At 39.7% G+C, this 19,171-nt stretch overlaps 1 protein-coding gene across 7 annotated transcripts in view; it reads right to left on the reverse strand.

Annotated features, from left to right (window-relative positions):
* The window catches only part of ELP2 (elongator acetyltransferase complex subunit 2), a 1,253,630-nt gene that overhangs the window by 1,145,545 nt on the left and 88,914 nt on the right, over nt 1-19,171 (reverse strand). For all 7 annotated transcript variants that reach the window (XM_069219622.1, XM_069219623.1, XM_069219617.1 and 4 more), the window contains exon 2: nt 10,099-10,177. In XM_069219622.1, coding sequence (XP_069075723.1) covers nt 10,099-10,177 — 79 coding nt within the window. The remainder of the gene's footprint in view (nt 1-10,098; nt 10,178-19,171) is intronic.

A 19,171-nucleotide genomic window follows, 5' to 3' on the forward strand; every position in this document is an offset into this window, starting at 1 on the left:
CGATGCCTATGAGCATTACCCTCGAGAGGAGGAGTCACTCAACCTTTTGACTTGAAAGACTTCTTTGAAGAAAAACAACCTGCGCAACACAGGACATACCATCAAACATATATTTATCAGCCATCTTGAAGCCGGTCAGTTTTCTCATCGGGGAGATCACTGCATGTCTACTGAGAGCATTAGGTTCTTTTTACAACTGTAATTAGTGAGAACAATTACATGTTTCTCACTTTTTCAGAGATTTTTAATCTATGATTATTTAATAACGTAATTTGGAGAATAACATGTTCTAATATTTTTGTGTATTTAAGTTCAATTTAAATTTGACTCATATTTGTTTTACAAAAGAAAATAAAGTTAAGAATCATTTATTTCTACTGTGGAAGCTTCCTGTTTTGGCATCAGAAGAACAGTATAAATATAAAATTGTTATTTATATTATTTCTGTGGAGCCTATATGCCTGTGTTGCCAACTTCAATTTCCTTGCATTCAGACATTTTTTTGCTTGGCAATATCACCAGTTCATGGACTATCTGCATCGGTTCCTTATCCACAGCCTCCTGGGAAACGTCATGTGAGGTGGAAGCAATGGTAGGAAGTTCACACTTTTGTTAAATGCCGTGTGATCTGAAGACAAAAGATTATTTGACCATTTACAAGAAACTGAACCTAAATCCGAGTAACTTAGTACTTGAACTGAGCATAAAGAAGCAGTAATAAGATTGAAAATACAATCTGTTGAGGAGCCAAGTGTTGTTACTGAACAACACAATTTTTATTCTAGAAAACAAAATGTTAATTAAACCACTGATGAGTATGTTGTGCAACTAAGAATGTTAACATCCACATGTGAATTTGAGAAGCGCAGGAACTTTTGCTTTGGTGTAGAAATCCAACATTATGGGACACAATTAACACTGCAAAACAACTTGAAGATCGCTTGGCTATTTAAAAGTTTTAGCAAAATCTGCAGAAAGTTCAATCCAAGCTCTAGTTAGTGCATTAAGGAAACAGAAAACTGAATATGTCAAACAACTTGAAAAATCTAATATATCATATACCATAGATGTGGTTTTTGCAAGCATGATGGAAACAGTCCTAACTGTCCAGCAATTGGAGAAAAATGTGTTAAGGAAATGAGCCTTTGTACAGAGTTTGTAAAAGTGTGGAAAAATGTAAAGGTAAACTGTGTGCAAAGATATACAGATGAACTTGAGGATAAAATTACAAATATAGAGCTGATGGTACATGTTCACAATGAACCTGAAAAAACTGTTAAAACACATCTTGTCAGTTTTGCATAGTAAGCATGGATGGACAGTGTATTAAGTCATGTTTTTTTCATGGTCTCATGTTACTATATTAGATAATAATACATACAAGCTGTTTCGGCCTGATAAGATTTTGAAAGATTCTGATATAAACGCAGTAGCATACAGAGGTCACAGCATTGAGACTTTTGGATATTCTGAGACCGATTTACAATTTAGAGAACATTCTATCTTTACGTGATCAAGGATGGGAGGGATATCTTGGGTTGCCCTGACTAGCATAGGTTGGGTATAACTCTAAAATCAGGTACACAAACTTTTATTTTCCTCAATAAATGTGAAGATAACATTGATTGCATTTAAAAGATTTTAGAGATGTGTTTTTGGAAAAATTGGTACAATCAAAGGATGACAGAAGACATTTAAAGAAAAAACGTTGAAATGTAGCAGGGGGCACACTAGGTTGAGAATGTACCTTTAAGTGTCAGAGATGAGTTGATTGCAGAATTAGATAAGTTATGTAAAGAAGCAATTATTACCACTGTAGATGCTGCAGATTGTTTTTGGGATTGGTATTGTACGAAATAAAGGACAGATAAGACTATGTGGCAATTTAAGATCACTAAATACAAATATTGTGGTGAAGTGCTTTCCATTACCTCAAATAATGAAATGCCAGCAGTGCTGAGCAAAGCGAAGTATATTACCACAAAAGATATGAAGACAGCATATCACCAGGTTCCTTTATCAAAAGGATCCCAGAATTGAAGTTTGTTCATTGCTCCATTTGGTGCATTCATATATTCAAGGTTGCCATTTGGATTAGCGTCTGTTTCCAGTGTTTTTTTAAAAAGGAATGAGTTCTTTAAGAATGCCAGAAGGTGCCTTCGCTTTTCAAGGCAACGTTCTATACATAGATTTGGTAGACATAATTCCATAATTCTATTTTGGGTACTGTCCTAAACATTCTAAGAAACAAAAGCAAAAAAAGGATTTAGGAGCAAGTATACATTTCTTACTCAAAAAGTTGAGTAAAGGGGGCATTTAATTACACAATTTGATATTTTGTCTAAAACAATCTAGTTGAGGCTGTTCTAAATGCACCAAAATCAATTGATAAAGCTCAGCTGAAGTCCTATATAGGACTGCATGATTATTATTACAGGTTAATAAAGAATTATACCACTATAACGGAGCCTTTAAAAGAGCATGTTTGAGACAAAATATGATTTTTTGGGGGGATGAGAGTGTGGACAGTTTCCGAACTACCTAAAAAACAAATACTTGGCACTCCCAAAATGAAACCTTTTACAGAAGGACCAGAGCGGGCTGTCAATGTTGACACTAGGAATAAAAGCACTGGCGCAGTTTTCAAGTCAATGATTTGAAGAGTACAAACGCACAAAAGCTTTTTCCTCATGTAACTGAGAAAAAATACAGTACTACTGAAAAAGAAGTGGATGCTTGCAGTTTGGCAGTTGAAAAGTTTAAAACTTACTTGTGAGGTAATCAACTTCCTTTTAAAGGAAGATCTCGAAGGTTTTATATAAATGGTGGGTGAACATGGATCAGGCAGAGGATGTGCGTGTCTAGTGAGACTAATATAAAAATTGGAAAAGTATAATTTTAGCATTGAGCACATCTTAGGTGAAATAAATGTGAATGCTAGCTTTTCTTTATGGTTACCATTGCTGTTAGACTATTCTAATTCTGGGAATAATGATGATATTGAATGTCATAACATCTGTTGGTATTATTCAATTGTATACATGTATTATAACAGAAGAATATTTTATGTACAAGGAAAATAACTTGAATATGAAGAATGTCTGTGAGTATATGCATAATGCTTGGCCAAAAGTGAAGAATGTTCAAAGAGATCAGCAGTGTTTTCTGAAAATGTCACCAACATTGTGTTTGAACTCATGGGTGTTGTTTAGAGGTGTCATGGGTATCCCACCTGAAAAGATGCAAAACAAACTCATAACTCTTTCCAACTCTGGTAATTTTGGTTGCGCTGCTACCAAGAAAATTTTATGGAATAGGTTTGGGTGGCCAAGAATGGATTGCCAGGTTGATTCATGCTTTAATATTTTCAAGGAATGTTTAAAATCCAATAAAAAATAGTGCGTCGAAAAAATAAACTCTTGTTACTTTCCCTTAAGAAGAATGGGGGGAAAAGTCATTGATCTTGTAGATCCAATGGCATGTTCCTATAGGAAAACAATATATCATAGTTGCCACAGATTACTTTTCAAAGTGCATTTATTATCAATTTGTACATTGTGTTAACATTGATTTTTTGGACAAATTATTCAAGATTGAGGGAGCACCAGTTGAGTTAAAATCTGATATCGACATCCAATTCATTAAACCAAAATGTTACCTTTCTTCAAAATGGAATGATGTCAGGCACTATACTGTTGCTTTCTTTAGCCTTAAATCTAATGGTCTAATTCAGGTGGAATAGGATAACCAAAGAAAGTGTTCAATTGGCTTAGGTGTCTGGTAAAGATATTGAACGTTCTGTTGCTGAAAAGATTTGGGGTTGTCATTGTGCACCACACAATACTACTGGTGAGACACTTTTAGAGTTATTAAAAGGTAGAGAAGGCAAAATGAGACTTTATCTGGGATGGTTCAGAAAACTAAATAAAACATGTAAGGTTGATACACTACCTGAGCATGTAAGAAACAGTAGAGAATAAGCAAAATAAGATGAAGAAAACAGGAAGTGCCCAATCAACTAGTGAGGGTAATGATTGAGCAGTGGAGAAGTTTGTCAACAAGTGAAATTAATATGTTTAACCTCACATAGTGAGGAATTGAGTGACAATTATTCTGTGGCTAAAAGTCCAGAGAACAGTGAAGCAGATAAGATTAGTGAGAACTTGATATGCTGTGCTATTATTTTCGTCGCTGAAAATTCTGCAATGAAAAGTTTTTTTAAAAAGGGAACAGGCAATGTGATGCAGAATAGGTTGCATGCAAATATGTCAACAGATAAATCAGTACATTCCAAATGTTGAATAATTATTGGAACTACTTCTCATATGAAAGAGTATGACTTGTTGTATTAATTAGTGAATCCTATCCTGCTTTGTTTCTATTTTCTTATGCCTTATATGTCTTATTCATTTTTACTTATTCTTTATTTTGTTTATTAGAAAGGAAGATGTGTAATATTCATCAACTATTAATATCAATAGCCAAAACCTGTTGTGTTTCAGAATGTTTGAGTGTTATTACCTGTTTGCATGCTTAAAGTTCTAATTGTGACTGTCACTAAGTTGAGCTTTTATCCTGTATGCTACCAGATAAACTCTTTATGTCTGCTACTCAAAATCTCCATGTATCTCATTTTTATGAGTAAAAACAATGTTATTTTGATATAACAGTAATACTACCTGATGCAGTCACAGCTGAACCAGCCAATGAGACAAGCCCCAAACAATTCCCAGTAACTGAGAGTCTGCAGTGTGCCACAGGTTAGTAGGCTGATATTGTGAGATTCAAAAGGGTAAATTCTGAGGTATAAAACAAAGTTTAATACACATGATCTTAGATATTTCTAACTTTAAATGTGTGTTCATTTTTTATAAATGAACTGTGGGAAATGAACTTTCATCTCGATCTGTAACATTCTAGATTAATATTCAACAATGCAAGTCACAGAATATTGTTTTCTTCCTTCCGAGACCCAGTAAACACAGTTTAGGATGTGTCTTTTTGCAAGGCTTCTGCTGATTGCTCCGTTACTTTAAACAGAGTATACAGTGAACTAACACTACCGTAGGGAAGTTACTGGGTTTTAAAGTCACATTCAAATCCTAAACCAACCCTTTTACCAGTGTTGGTTATAGGAACGTATATATTTGTGATGTATGTATTGATGTCTTGGCCTTGTTACTTTTAGTAAAGATCTTTTCTACAACTAAAATAAGTTTCACCACTAAAATGGACACAGTTCATACTTGAGCGTAGAATCACTATTTCTCCATCTAGGCTATTGTTTCTGTTATGTTGCAATTTACATACTGTGGTAGTTATTGAGGTTATGAAGGACAAAACAGATTATTTACCAAATGAGAGAACCAGAACCGCAAAACTACTGAGGAAAACAGACATGTAACAAGCAGTGACATAACAAAATCTTAGTGGGCCCCTTTCCAATGTACTGTTAGTCACCCTGCCACCTCCCATTTTAAAGCACCTCACCCTTGCAACCTACCCCAACGCAATGAGCAGGATTTTAGTGACACAAATAGCTTTATGGAGAACAACAAGTTCTGCAGTTAATGAGACAGTAGGGCATATCAAAAACATCTATATGGTCTCTAAAAGGAGAAGTGTTTGGTGACATGAAGGGGTCCCAGGACACAGTCATAGGACTGTGAGCATATCAAAGACAGTCATGAGCAAAATTGTTGCCTGTGTTGTACTGAAAATACCATTTGTAATTCACCAATGGACTTCGCTGCTGGTCATTTTTATCTCTTGCATTTGTCAATCAATTTTTCCTTGTCAGCCTCTCATATTACCTCTCATTGTTTCATCACCTTTTCTGCTTTGACCATAACACCCAATTTCTCATTCTAAAACCACCCTTCTCCAACATATTTAAGCCTCCCTTTCACTAGCATTGCTGTCCTTGACCTTGGTAGTGTTGTTCTTATTTCCATTCTTTCCAGTGTCCTCTCACCCCTAACCTGTTCTCCGGTCTTTCACAGTTCTTCTCTTAACTTCACTTCTATCCTGTAGTTTCATCTATTTCTTTGAGGTTCCTCTTCAAACACAAATGTATGTTGCTTGTTTTTCCATCTCCTCTATTTCTCCCCGGTTTCTTTGCACTTCAATCACTCATTAGTTTTTTCTATCTATTCCAATTTGCTGCTTAACTCCAACTCTGAAACTCTCATTCGCTAAACTATCTTGCTACCTATTTTGTGCTCAACTCTATCCCAGTTTTACTGGCACGCTATTGCTCATTACCCACTACCCTCTCCCTCCTACTTCCTTTCAACCTGCACACCTCACATTTGCTAATATCTATACTGTGTAGTCTCCCTTTCACATTTAATTTTACCTTTGACTACTAAATATGTATTTTTGGTTTATCTCTTTCTTCCCACTTTACTCCTCCCATTCTCTCACTATCATCACTCGGTGCCACTTTCATCACCATCTCCGCCTCTAATCTTCATGCTTTGGGATCCCCAGTTTCCCAACTACCTCTACCTTTAGCTAAAGCAACAATACAGCAACATCCTTGCTCAAAGTACAGGTACTGCACCAACAAGGAGCAGTTCAAGTTTATCACACTCACAAAAAGCTGTTCATGGGTAGTAGCAGAGCAACCTTTACACACACAGCCACATCAGGTACTTCACAGGTAGGAGAATTACAAAGGAGAGTAAGATTTTCAAATGCAGGTTATGCATAGGGAGTACTGGTGTATGTTTTCTTCACAGAAGAGAAATAGCACACAGGGCTTCCCTGCAAACTTTCCTGATGGAAAAACAGGCATAGCAGAGGCTTCTGCTTTTGGCACTTCTCTCGCACTAAACATGAAAAATATGAAAAGCAGCTCTAGCGATCTCCCTCATGAAACAGATACAGCACCGGAAACAGGAGTATTGCACACATCCCTCACAAGAACGATGCAGCAAGGGAAGCAAGGAGCAGTGACAGCCACCTTCACAACAGAAGTGCAGTGGAGCCAGCAAGCTGTACAAGCACCTTTCACCCAAAAAAACGTAAAATGCCACAGAACGAACCTGTGTGTTAAAAACAGGTGATGCAGTATGAAGAGATAGGTGTGCACAACTGTCCACATGTCACATGTGAAACCTTTAGCCTTTCCTGGCATTTTATCCAAAAGCACTGCGTAAACAGGAATTTCTAATCCCATGTCTATTAGCTACTTATAAAAAATACACATTCCAGAATGCACAGTGATGTTGGATAAAAAGCTAGAACCAACTGAGGTGTCCCATATGGTAGGGGGGTGTGTGTGAAAACATACACAACATGCATGAATCATAAAATGTGATGAAATATACAAACTTAGTGTGCGCTTTGGGTTATGCATTTAAGAAGCATTTTTTAATGGTGTAATCAGGCTTTGAACATTACATTAGATAGGTGTCTGAGATACTTGCAGGATCAAAATGGCTTTTAAAAGATTTTTTTTTTAATTTTACTAATGGTTCCAATTCATATTATGGTTTGTGCCTAGACTTCCTTTCACTCAGATGTTTTGGTCTATCTATATATTATTCACGTATTCGGGCCATTTAAATGATCAATCAAACACTTAGGGCCTCATTTAGAGTTTGGTGGAGGAGGTTACTCTGTCACAAACATGAGATCGTAATAAGTTTGACGGGATATCCGTCACATTGGTGACAGAGTAAACCCCTCTGCCAAACTCTAAATGAGGCCCTTAGTTTGGAGAGTTCATAGTGAGATGATTATAGGGGTAAGTCAGGGGACTCTGCACCATGGAAAATGAATTGTAGATGGGTTAATGACACTGTGTTTCACTTTCTGAGTCCGGGGCAAACCATACAATCACGAGGCCGGCTTTCACATTAGTCGTGCCCGGTACAACAATCTTTGTTCTTGCCCTGTCCCATCACCCATGACCCCCTTCTCCATGGTTCCAATTCACATTATAGTGCACGCCTGGGTTCCCTTTCACTGTGATTCATAGTGAGAGGGGTAAAGAGGTATATCACGGGACTCTGCACCAAGTAAAAAGTGCTGTGGATGGGTCATTGACACACACATAGTACACAGAGACAGTGAATCATACAAATGTGTAAATCAATGATTAGAAATGTTTACAAAAGACAATGAGAGCTGCAAGGTGTAGTAATCGTGTAATCCATACTGATATTCATTATACGTAAAAAAAAATTGTTCTTGAAAAGGCAAACTCAGATTTTAAAAGTAACACAGTGGTTGGGGTGGCCTATACATATAAGAATTTTTTTAATACTGAAAGAACTCCTTTTAGCATCTGAAAAATAATCACAAGACTAAAAAAAAAAGACCATTGAATGAATACTTTAAATAAGTATCATGTACATATTTTTTTAAAACTTAAAAGGTCTTGGCTAACGACCTAATACATTATTCTCCACAGGTGTTTGTTATTATTAAGCCCTGAAAAAGATTAGGCACACAGATTTATGCAGACTGCTTTTGTTCCTGCGTCACATCTGACCCCTCTTAAAGATGGCACTGCAAACTGCATTCCAGTTTCCTCTTCAGTGCCAGGCTACGGGGCACTGTACGGGCAATTTGGAAGAGCAGCAGGAACTGAAACTTTTTTTTAAAATAACGCATAGTACACGCTCCTGGACACGTTGGCTATTTGACCCTTTGCCCACCCTCCTCAAAGAGGTCCTCTCTTTCATCTCAAAAGCACTCTTCGTGATTTTTAGGGTTGAGCCTGCGTCGCATGCGCTCGCGCATGCGTATTGCAGCGAGACGCTTAGGTATTAGAAAAGGGCTCGGAGCCCTGTCGACGTCACGTCAGTGTTTTTCATTGGTTTGTGGGCTTGCCTATTAAAATCTGCTTGCTTTCATTAGTCGAAGGCATGCATACGTCATGCCTTTTCCGGTGGCTAGCCCTCCTCGAGCGCATCGACCAAGTACAGAAAACATGCGAGGCTCGCTGTTTTCTGTCCGGCTGTGGACTACTTTTTCTCTATTTTCCTAGCGCGATTTCGCTTGGCAGAAGTCGAGCGCTTTACACAGTTAAATGCACTTTTTCAGGTTACGTACATAAATGCACTTTTGCCGATAGGTGAAAAGTCGGGTTAGGAGTTTACAACGCTATCAGCTCTAACATGAGCAAACGCGAGGCCTGTTGCATTGCAAAGGCTTGTTTTTTGAGTCACCACCGCCACTGATTATAGGCATTTGCCAGCCAATCTCTATGAAACTTTTTCAGGCCGCAATATTTTAAACTATGTAATTTCTAGGCAGCTGGGGCTGCTGCAGCTGTGGTGGGCCCCCTACACCAAGGAGACCTCCGTTGCGCCCCTAGTAATGCATAGAACTTTCGGGCAGCTATCTACACGGTCATTCTATGCCCACTATGCACTTCTAGAGACCAGCTATTTCCAAATAAGCATTCGTCTAGCCTCAGAAAGAACCGTCCGGTTTCAACTTCCAAGCGGAATGGGGAAAAAACACAGTGGTACAGTGAGCTTGGGACCACATCTGGGCATATCCACTGCAATTAGGATGTCACACTGAGAAAAGGATAGATAGGTGGAATGCTTGCACTATTGTCAGCCAATAGTAATTGGTCCAAAGAGCTGTTTTGGTGATAGTGGAATATGTGTCCTTCCAGGATGTGATGAATAGTATGCCAGATTCTGGGAGATGATGAAAATTAAGAAACGGACATGTTTGTCTACCAACTGCCACAATGTATTTCTCGCAAAATGGATACCAATGGTTGTGGACCTGCCCTCGAAATTTAGAAATGTCACAAAACAACTACAATATGGATTTATTTTGTGTACAATTATTTTTCTTTCACACCAGAGGTATTGTACCATCTTTCAATTTTACAACTGTGAAAGTTTGTGCTTATACATTCTTGGCCTAAAGTGGCATCTCAAACTAAAAAAAAAGTCAACAATTTGTACATGGAAAGGATAGGGAGATAAAAAGAAAGGGGGAGAGAAAACGAGCGCTTAGGGAAAGAAAATCATGCGAATTCTCAATGCAGACAGTATCACTTCTCAAAGAATAAGGAATGAAAGGCAATATATCTAATAATCTATGCAGTACTCTGTAACTCACTGTAGTCATGTTTCTTAATCCACTGCACACAGTTCACTCTTCCCGTGTGACCATTTAGCAGCTCAACCACTGACTTTTCCTGATGAAACAAACATTAAAGAAAGGTAAATAACAAGTCACCTAGGTCTTGGAATTAGCATTGATAACAATAATAAAAATAAAATAAAATACGCATTATCATATGGAGTATTTAGACTTCCACTTATCGACTCTCTAGCTTTATCTTTGTGTAGCAATGCCCTCATACTGCACTAATAATGCCTTAGTTTGAGTTTGGACCCTTAGTCCCTTAAGAACAAGTTTGAAGAGAGGGGATCTATCAGCATTCAACATGTCAAAATTGCAAAACTCCCCTGGTAATGACACTCATTTTCAACTCAAACTTTCTACCAGAATACATTTCACCCACGTCAGAGGATCATTTTGTTAAAAAGTGTAAATTTGCAACAAATCATCTTTACTTCAAGTTTCCTTTGAACAATGGCTTTATTAATGCCGGGAAAGTAGAACAAACGCTTTAAATGTGACTTCATTTAATCACTTGAAGGACACTCCATTTTAGAGTAACTGGCATTCCAGTTTTACGTTTGCCATAGAGGAAAACTGTGGTAGATATGTGGTTGATATTTGACCAATGGAATTACATTTACAGGTGTTCTAGGCCTTCCAGCTGTGCTGACACAACACACATAACAGTCCCTACCCTCCCTTCTATCCACACACCTGTGGACGCCCTACTTTCAAAGTGGCATAAACTCATGGACAAGCCCCCGGCTCTGCACAGAATGCAGAGACAATGTATTTTAATTATCCCTCTCTCCAACCTGATACTTTTACTGCTGCTGTCCCTGTTGTGGTGACTCGCTGCATAAACCAGTTACTGGTCTTGAGACTTGCGTCTTCGTATTAGTCTTCACATTGCCCAGCTACTGTGATTGCACTATATCCAACATGCTTTGGACACAAGATCAGCTCATGAACTGACCAGGGAACAGCAGCTTCACTCTTTCGTCTCCACCTCTCACCACAAATTCCAGTAGAAGCCCCCTGCTATGGTGGCGACTTTCCTCAGTACCACGACCCAACCCCTGCAGCACAATAAGATCACTGTCCAGCTCAATGTTTTTTTTGTAGAAAGCTTTATTACACAGAAGACATAGTAAACGTGCGGGCTTAGGTCAGCACATGCACACAGGATTAATGTATGGCTTATCCAAAAAACCTAAACACCAAGATCACAGGCATAAAGTTCGGACCCGCAAAGCAGGAAACATGACTGTACGCCATGCATGGGAAATTCTCATCCAATCAGTACTCAATGCGTTACCCAGCTTACAAAGACAAGGAATAAAGGTTCTACATCAATGTTAAAAGAACCAAGAGTCCAGGCCAACAGAAACACTGTACTTGCAATGACTCAGTCCATCTGAGGTGTTACAGTTGAACATAAAGGGCCATATGTATTAACACATTTTCCCATAGACATAGAATGGGTAAAAACCTTTGATACATCTGGCCCAAAGTCTCAGTACAATAAGATATGGTCCCATCTTTGCAACTATTTAGTCACACCAAGTATTGCCAAGTGCGTTCTCTATTCTGATATTTTCCGAATCAGCTGCATCCATACGAATTACGTTCCCTGTGCTTATGGGGTGAGTGGGTTTTGTCTCTCTCTTGTGCTATACTGTCCAAGACCTTATTCAATACTTTGTGATCTGACCCAGGCTAAGCAGACTTCCTCCATCAGATGATTTTTTGCAGTGTGTGGGGTTGTCCTCTTCAGCTTCTTTCCCAAACCGTTTACCTGTGTCTCTCTCTTGGAGAGAAGTGATCACTGTGGCCATCGGAGAAATATTTATTGCATCCAGACAGATTGATAAATCCTCAGATTCTGTTAACTCAAACATCTTATTTTGTACAGGAATAATCATAAAAGCTGGGTCTATTTGTCCAAATCTGATGTCAGTATGGCACAGCATTGTCTTCAGTGCTAGGAATTTCTTCCTTTTGCAGTTTTGTTTAAGTAGTTTGTGGTGATACAGGCTTTGAGCTTATCTCCTTTTTGGTCGCTTGTAGGATACCTTTCACTTGTTGAAGGCACAGTAAACATGCAATAATGCCAGTGGACACCTCTTTTTCATCCTATGTTCTCTTGGTATCTCTAGTTTTCCAGCACATTGTAGATTCAACTGACAAGGCATGAAGTCCTTATGAAATGCCACCATACTTATATTTTTCAGTCTGCTTTAAGACCCCATATAGATGTATGTTATCCAGTCAGGATCGATCATCCATGTCTATAATCATGCACCTCCATTGTCAGATCTCTGCCCTCCACTCTTGGTAGTCAGTCAGCTGCCATTGTACACCTTCCAATCTCCGGTCTGCAGTACCCAGGTGAGTGAGAATAGAAGACAGTTTGTGTCAGATCAATTTCACCTCCATGTTTACCTTAGTAAGTTTGCTGTCAAAAGAGCCCATATTGGAACTTATGGATACCACCTCTATTTGGGCAGTCTCCAGTGTGATTTCAGCCTTAGCAGATGCAATAGACTTATGGTGGGCCTGTTTTCTATTTTACCCCGCCAGAGGTTTCCTGAAAAAGGAGCTTTCTGGTCTTTTGAAGGACATTGACAAGGACATGAGTGATGTGGTACTAGCAAGCCCTGAGTGACAGCACCCAAGAGAAGCTTAGAAACTAAATCACGTCATTACTGTTTGGTGTTGCCAAACATACATTTTTAACTGCCCTCCATTCAGTGATCTACAGCAGTGCTTTCCAAAATGTTAGAACTTCAACCTGATTTTTGGAATGACAAAATTTGGAGACTCAATTAACTTTAATGAAAACGAGGAGGGCGATTTTTCAATGTACCAAAAGAAATGTGAGGTAGCACACTGTCATTTACAGACAGCACATTTCCACTGAAATGACCACTAAACTTACACAGATACACAGTTTTACTGATAAAACTACATGGCACACAAATGATAATGTGTGGATTCGGTGAATATGTATCATTTGTATATCACCAAGTAAAGTGTTTTGATCCTATTAAAATCTTTGTTTCCATCACACTTCAGAATGACAAAAAAGTGATTAATTTTTGCTTTCCTAATTGCTCAATGGGTAGTTCATTTACAGTTATTTATATTTTATCGTTTACAAAAAAACAAATACATCCTACAGCCTTTCCTTTCATATTCCCTGTTCATCATCAAAATTATCACTTTACTTTTCTTTCTCTGACTGCTGTGAGAGGATTTTTGTAAACGCCAATCCTTGTGTTAAAAAATAAGCAATTTTTAGAACATATAGCCTGCATTTGACATATGTAGTTGGACTGCAGCAAATGTGGTAGGATAAACACAGAATTTCAAGGTATCTTTATCTCTTGGGCTTTCGCAACCCACCCAAAAACTTCTTGCGACCCACGAGTGGGTGGCACTTCGGCCCTTTTGGTCAGCTGAAGCAGTAATAGGGTGCCACCATGTTGTCCAGTGGCAATCCCGGTCACATATTGTTTTTTTTTAGTACTGAACATGACAAACAACTCAATCACAGTGATGCTATTGATTTTGGAAGGAACTATAGTTCCTTCTTTTAAATCTTATGCTAGCTATGCTAGCAAAGTACCCTTTTCCTAATCAAACTAAAAATCCATTCTACCCATCCTACTACTTATTCATCTAAGCAATCAATAATTCAACCATTTTTCATCCATTTTCCCACCAACCACTTCCCATCATCATATGGATAGGGAGAAACATCACTTGTTTCCTACCAAAACTGTCTTCAATTAATGGAGGTGTGCACTGATGCAGATGCTTCATTGCACATCAATGCAAGCCCTTCTCTGCCCATCCATGCCTCGCCTGCACCCAGCATCAATACCCATGGACCACCTCCTAACTATTCCACCCCCTGTGGTGTTAGAGAGGAAAACGTGAAGAAGTTACATTGCAGAAATTAACAGAGAATGTTACAGATTTATATGTTGTGAAAGAACATTGTAGGCCTAAGTTCCACAATGATGCAAGACAGGTGAAGAGTTCACCTGAAAATAGAGTGTATGATAAGCAAAATCTTAGTTAAAAGGAAAACCTGTGTTTGCAAGCTTAGAGAAATTTACCGTCACAGCACACAAGCACATGTTGCTGGTTTTTGGAAAATTGAGAACACGACTGAAAGAATGGGAGCAGGAGTTAGGGTTATCCAAGTGCACTGAATCTGATAGGAAGTCTTGGGAGCACAACAATAAAACACACATGCACACACGCATATGAAAGAAGCAAATAAATAGTTATGAATTGTTAGAAATACAATGAAGAATGTGAAGAGGAAAGGTTAAGATTTTGAGGACACAGGTGATGTGATGTTCTTGCAACAAATAGGTTCTTGTTGAGAAACCTCTTATTTTACTTTTTGTAAAAAACATTTTTCATGTAACTATATAAGTGGATGTCTGTGAATAGCCATTTGAGACTAGCTGTTTACCTGTGTGCTACTCTACCCTGCTGCAATAGTAATCTTGCTTTTGCCTTGCCAAGAGGAATCCTGATTTTATTTATTTCAGTTTCCCTACAACAGTTGTTGAGTCAGATAGGAGTCTCATTTATCTCCAGCTGACTGCTGCTGCTGGTACACCGCCCGCCTAACACCGCTGTATAGATTATTGCACATCTTTGATGAGGCAAGCACACCGTTTTGCCTAAAGTTCTGCCTATTCACTGGGGTGGGTAAAATGTTTTGCATATTAATTGACTTGTTTCTTTCGCAATGGTAAACATAGGTATAATGTAAATGTGTTTACTACAAGCAAGACTGTGTACAAGGGTTGCACAATATCAAGTTAAGGAGCTGCATTGTCGAGAGTGTGTTTATCCCAATGTAAATTGGAAGTGGTCAATGTGGGTGATTCGAAGTTGGGGGTCCAATAAGTGTTCCTATATTTTGACATAGAGAGATGCCTAAAAAGCTGAGGTCTCTAAGTTTTACTTCCAAACACAAACTGGACACTCTAATCACTATCCTGGACCTAATGTCCAGAAGTCATTCTGTTATCTATGAGATGCATGGTTTGAGGGTTATCCTCTTGAGGGCGGAGGGAAGTGGCCAGTTACTACCAACTTAATTTAAAGTTTAGAGTCAAAACAATCGGGGTTAACATTTAAAAGTAGTTGATATTTTTAAAATATGTTGATGATAAATGGGCTTGTGTGCTTGTAAATAGAAATGTGGACACATTGATCTTGTGATGTGTTGTTGTAACGTGTAATGTTTAATATATGACTGAAAAGAAAAATTGACAGATTTTTTATTTGTGAAGACTAGTGTAATAATTTAAAAAACAGTGAGTAGACAGATAAAAGATTATTTTATAAAAGCTACTAGAATACAGGGGACTAAGAAGACTCCCTTAGAACACATGCAAAAGACCTTTCCAGATGATCAGAAAAGTATTGTAAAAAATGGTTTAAGGCCAATTAGAAATATGCGCATCCTTGGCCAAAGGAAGGAACATTTGATGATAAGATAATATAACACATTAATACACACCTGAAGGGTAAGTATGCAGGAGTTAAATTAGAGAAGCAAGAAGCCACCACAGCCTTATGGAAATTCTTTTGTGAAAAGTCTAGGGACTTAAAATGCCAACACATCTAGTACCCGGTCTGCTCTCCCACCTCCATATGACTTTAAGAATGTTTCTCCCAAGGTAGCTTGTATTTATCCATTGGCGCAGCTACAGGAAGCCACAGTAGTATTTGAAAATCCCGAGATTGAGACCCCCTTCACACGCTCTGAAGGGATCCCCTAGTGTTGCCCCACAGATGTCGAGTATTAGAGTATTTCCAGACAAGTACGGGTAGCTGACTGAGTTTTCAGGACAATTAGAAGCACAGTTCACTCTACAATTATCCCCAGCAGGATAGAGTGAAGAACAGGGTCCAGGAAACAGTGATGATCAGCCGCTTGTTTGATCAGCAACATCGCATTTGTTACTGAAGAGAGATATAACAGGAAGGGTAGTTAAGGAGTAGATGTCTCATCCACAACAGAGAAATGTAGATGGTTCTAGATGGAAAGGCAGATGTAGGCAGTACTGTTAGTATAGTGTGATGGCCAGTATCCCAAGAAAGAGATGAGGACTTTAGAAGGACTTTGGATAATCTACCACCTTGGCAGTTTTATCAGAGAGTATTTAAGAATGTTTATCGCATAGTGAGTATAGAAGAAATGCGAGGGAAGAATATTGTGATAATTTGTCAAGACATTTTCAGAGACGTTTTGGGAAGATGGTAAATAAAGTAGAGTCAATAGTTAGGCGATTAGGCAATATGGGTGAAATACTCTGATTTCCAGAGGCTAGGCACCCTATGTATGATTTATGACATTAGCACTCGAGAAAGGCCCCTTATTAATCTTGACCATATGAAGGTAGCAATCGGGTTGCCTAATTGCACCAACACTAGAGAAGGAAAGCAGGATGTGCTCTATAAAACTAGGAAACCCCCAGTAACAGAGCTTGAGGGGTTGTAATTTCAGGGAACACGCTGTCAACCAGAAACCAGGATGGGATCTTATGAAACTATAGGAGGATTGACCCTATTTGATAGGCCAATGCAGCAGATGAGTGTTCAATCAGTTCTACGTGGCACTGATGTCGCCACTAGTGAGACAGTTGTCAAAGTGGAAAATAGTTGGTACAGTGTTGCACCTTATGTGGATAAATCAGCAGGATGAACTGAAGGTTTAGCCCGCAAAGGAGTCCATGGCCAGGAGAAGGTCCATGGCACATGCTAAGGATTGAAGTCTTTATTGTGAGGGGAATTTAGATTGGGACTATCCCTATCTGAGGAAATGTTTGCACATGTGGCAAAAATATGCCAGAGAGCACAACCCCCAACATCCTGTTACTCACGTATATCAGATGCCCCTGACACTTAAGGCCCTGGGGCACCCCATTATGTAATTAGCCAAAATGGACAAGGGGACTCTTGAAAAGGATTAGGTCAGTTGAGAAACAAACTGTAGGCATCACCCTGGCAGTAGAGGGCATAAAGAGTTTTCTTATCTCTTTTATAGGGGATGAGACAGATACTGTTTTCCATAAACCTGGAGTGAGAAACGTTACCCTCACTGAGAATAAGTGTGATAGTTCCCCATTCAATTTAGTCCGAACAGTAGTCTGGGATCAGCTGAGAAAGATGTATCCCAATAGGCCAGGCATCGAGTCCCTCATGCCTCAATCAATGAAGCTGAAAGAGGAACCTGCTCAGATTCTCAGAAGGATGAAAGAAAATGGATTTAAGAAGTAGGTCAGGGTTGGGAAGTAACAGGGGAAAATGCAGTATTGTTTTATAATGTAGTGAAGAAGGGATTTCCCTCGAATGTGGAAGATAATCTTGATACTATAGTGGTGTTTGAAGCCATATCCTGCACATATAATACATTCTTGTAAGAAGACGCAGAAAAAACAGAGAAACAAGCAGGATGTGACAGAAAAGGCAGCAGCCAAGTTGGTGATGCAAAAGGAAGCAGTGGAAGTGTAGGAAAGTACCATCTTGCCTGGCATGTTACCCCCATTTTTCACTGTATATATGTTGTTTTAGTTGTATGTGTCACTGGGACCCTGCTAGGCAGGGCCCCAGTGCTCATAAGTGTGCCTGAATGTGTTACCTGTGTTATGACTAACTGTCTCACTGAGGCTCTGCTAACCAGAACCTCAGTGGTTATGCTCTCTCATTACTTTCAAATTGTCACTAACAGGCTAGTGACCAATTTTACCAATTTACATTGGCTTACTGGAACACCCTTATAATTCCCTAGTATATGGTACTGAGGTACCCAGGGTATTGGGGTTCCAGGAGATCCCTATGGGCTGCAGCATTTCTTTTGCCACCCATAGGGAGCTCTGACAATTCTTACACAGGCCTGCCACTGCAGCCTGAGTGAAATAACGTCCACGTTATTTCACAGCCATTTTACACTGCACTTAAGTAACTTATAAGTCACCTATATGTCTAACCTTTACCTGGTAAAGGTTGGGTGCTAAGTTACTTAGTGTGAGGGCACCCTGGCACTAGCCAAGGTGCCCCCACATTGTTCAGGGCCAATTCCCCGGACTTTGTGAGTGCGGGGACACCATTACACGCGTGCACTACATATAGGTCACTACCTATATGTAGCTTCACAATGGTAACTCCGAATATGGCCATGTAATATGTCTATGATCATGGAATTGCCCCCTCTATACCATCCTGGCATAGTTGGCACAATCCCATGATCCCAGTGGTCTGTAGCACAGACCCTGGTACTGCCAAACTGCCTTTCCCGGGGTTTCACTGCAGCTGCTGCTGCTGCCAACCCCTCAGACAGGCATCTACCCTCCTGGGGTCCAGCCAGGCCTGGCCCAGGATGGCAGAACAAAGGACTTCATCTGAGAGAGGGTGTTACACCCTCTCCCTTTGGAAAATGGTGTGAAGGCAGGGGAGGAGTAGCCTCCCCCAGCCTCTGGAAATGCTTTCATGGGCACATTTGGTGCCCATTTCTGCATAAGCCAGTCTACACCGGTTCAGGGACCCCTTAGCCCTGCTCTGGCGCAAAACTGGACAAAGGAAAGGGAAGTGACCACTCCCCTGACCTGTACCTCCCCTGGGAGGTGGCCCAGAGCTCCTCCAGTGTGCTCCAGACCTCTGCCATCTTGGAAACAGAGGTGCTGCTGGCACACGGGACTGCTCTGAGTGGCCAGTGCCATCAGGTGACCTCAGAGACTCCTCCTGATAGGCTCCTTGAGGTGTTGCTAGCCTATCCTCTCTCCTAGGTAGCCAAACCCTCTTTTCTGGCTATTTAGGGTCTCTGTCTCTTGGGATTCCTTAGATAACGAATGCAGGAGCTCATCCGAGTTCCTCTGCATCTCTCTCTTCACCTTCTGCCAAGGAATCGACTGCTGACCGCGCTGGAAGCCTGCAAAACTGCAACATAGTAGCAAAGACGACTACTGCAACTCTGTAATGCTGATCCTGCCGCCTTCTCGACTGTTTTCCTGGTGGTGCATGCTGTGGG

This window comes from Pleurodeles waltl, chromosome 2_2 (genome assembly GCF_031143425.1).
Source record: "Pleurodeles waltl isolate 20211129_DDA chromosome 2_2, aPleWal1.hap1.20221129, whole genome shotgun sequence".
NCBI classification, from domain to species: Eukaryota; Metazoa; Chordata; class Amphibia; order Caudata; family Salamandridae; genus Pleurodeles; species Pleurodeles waltl.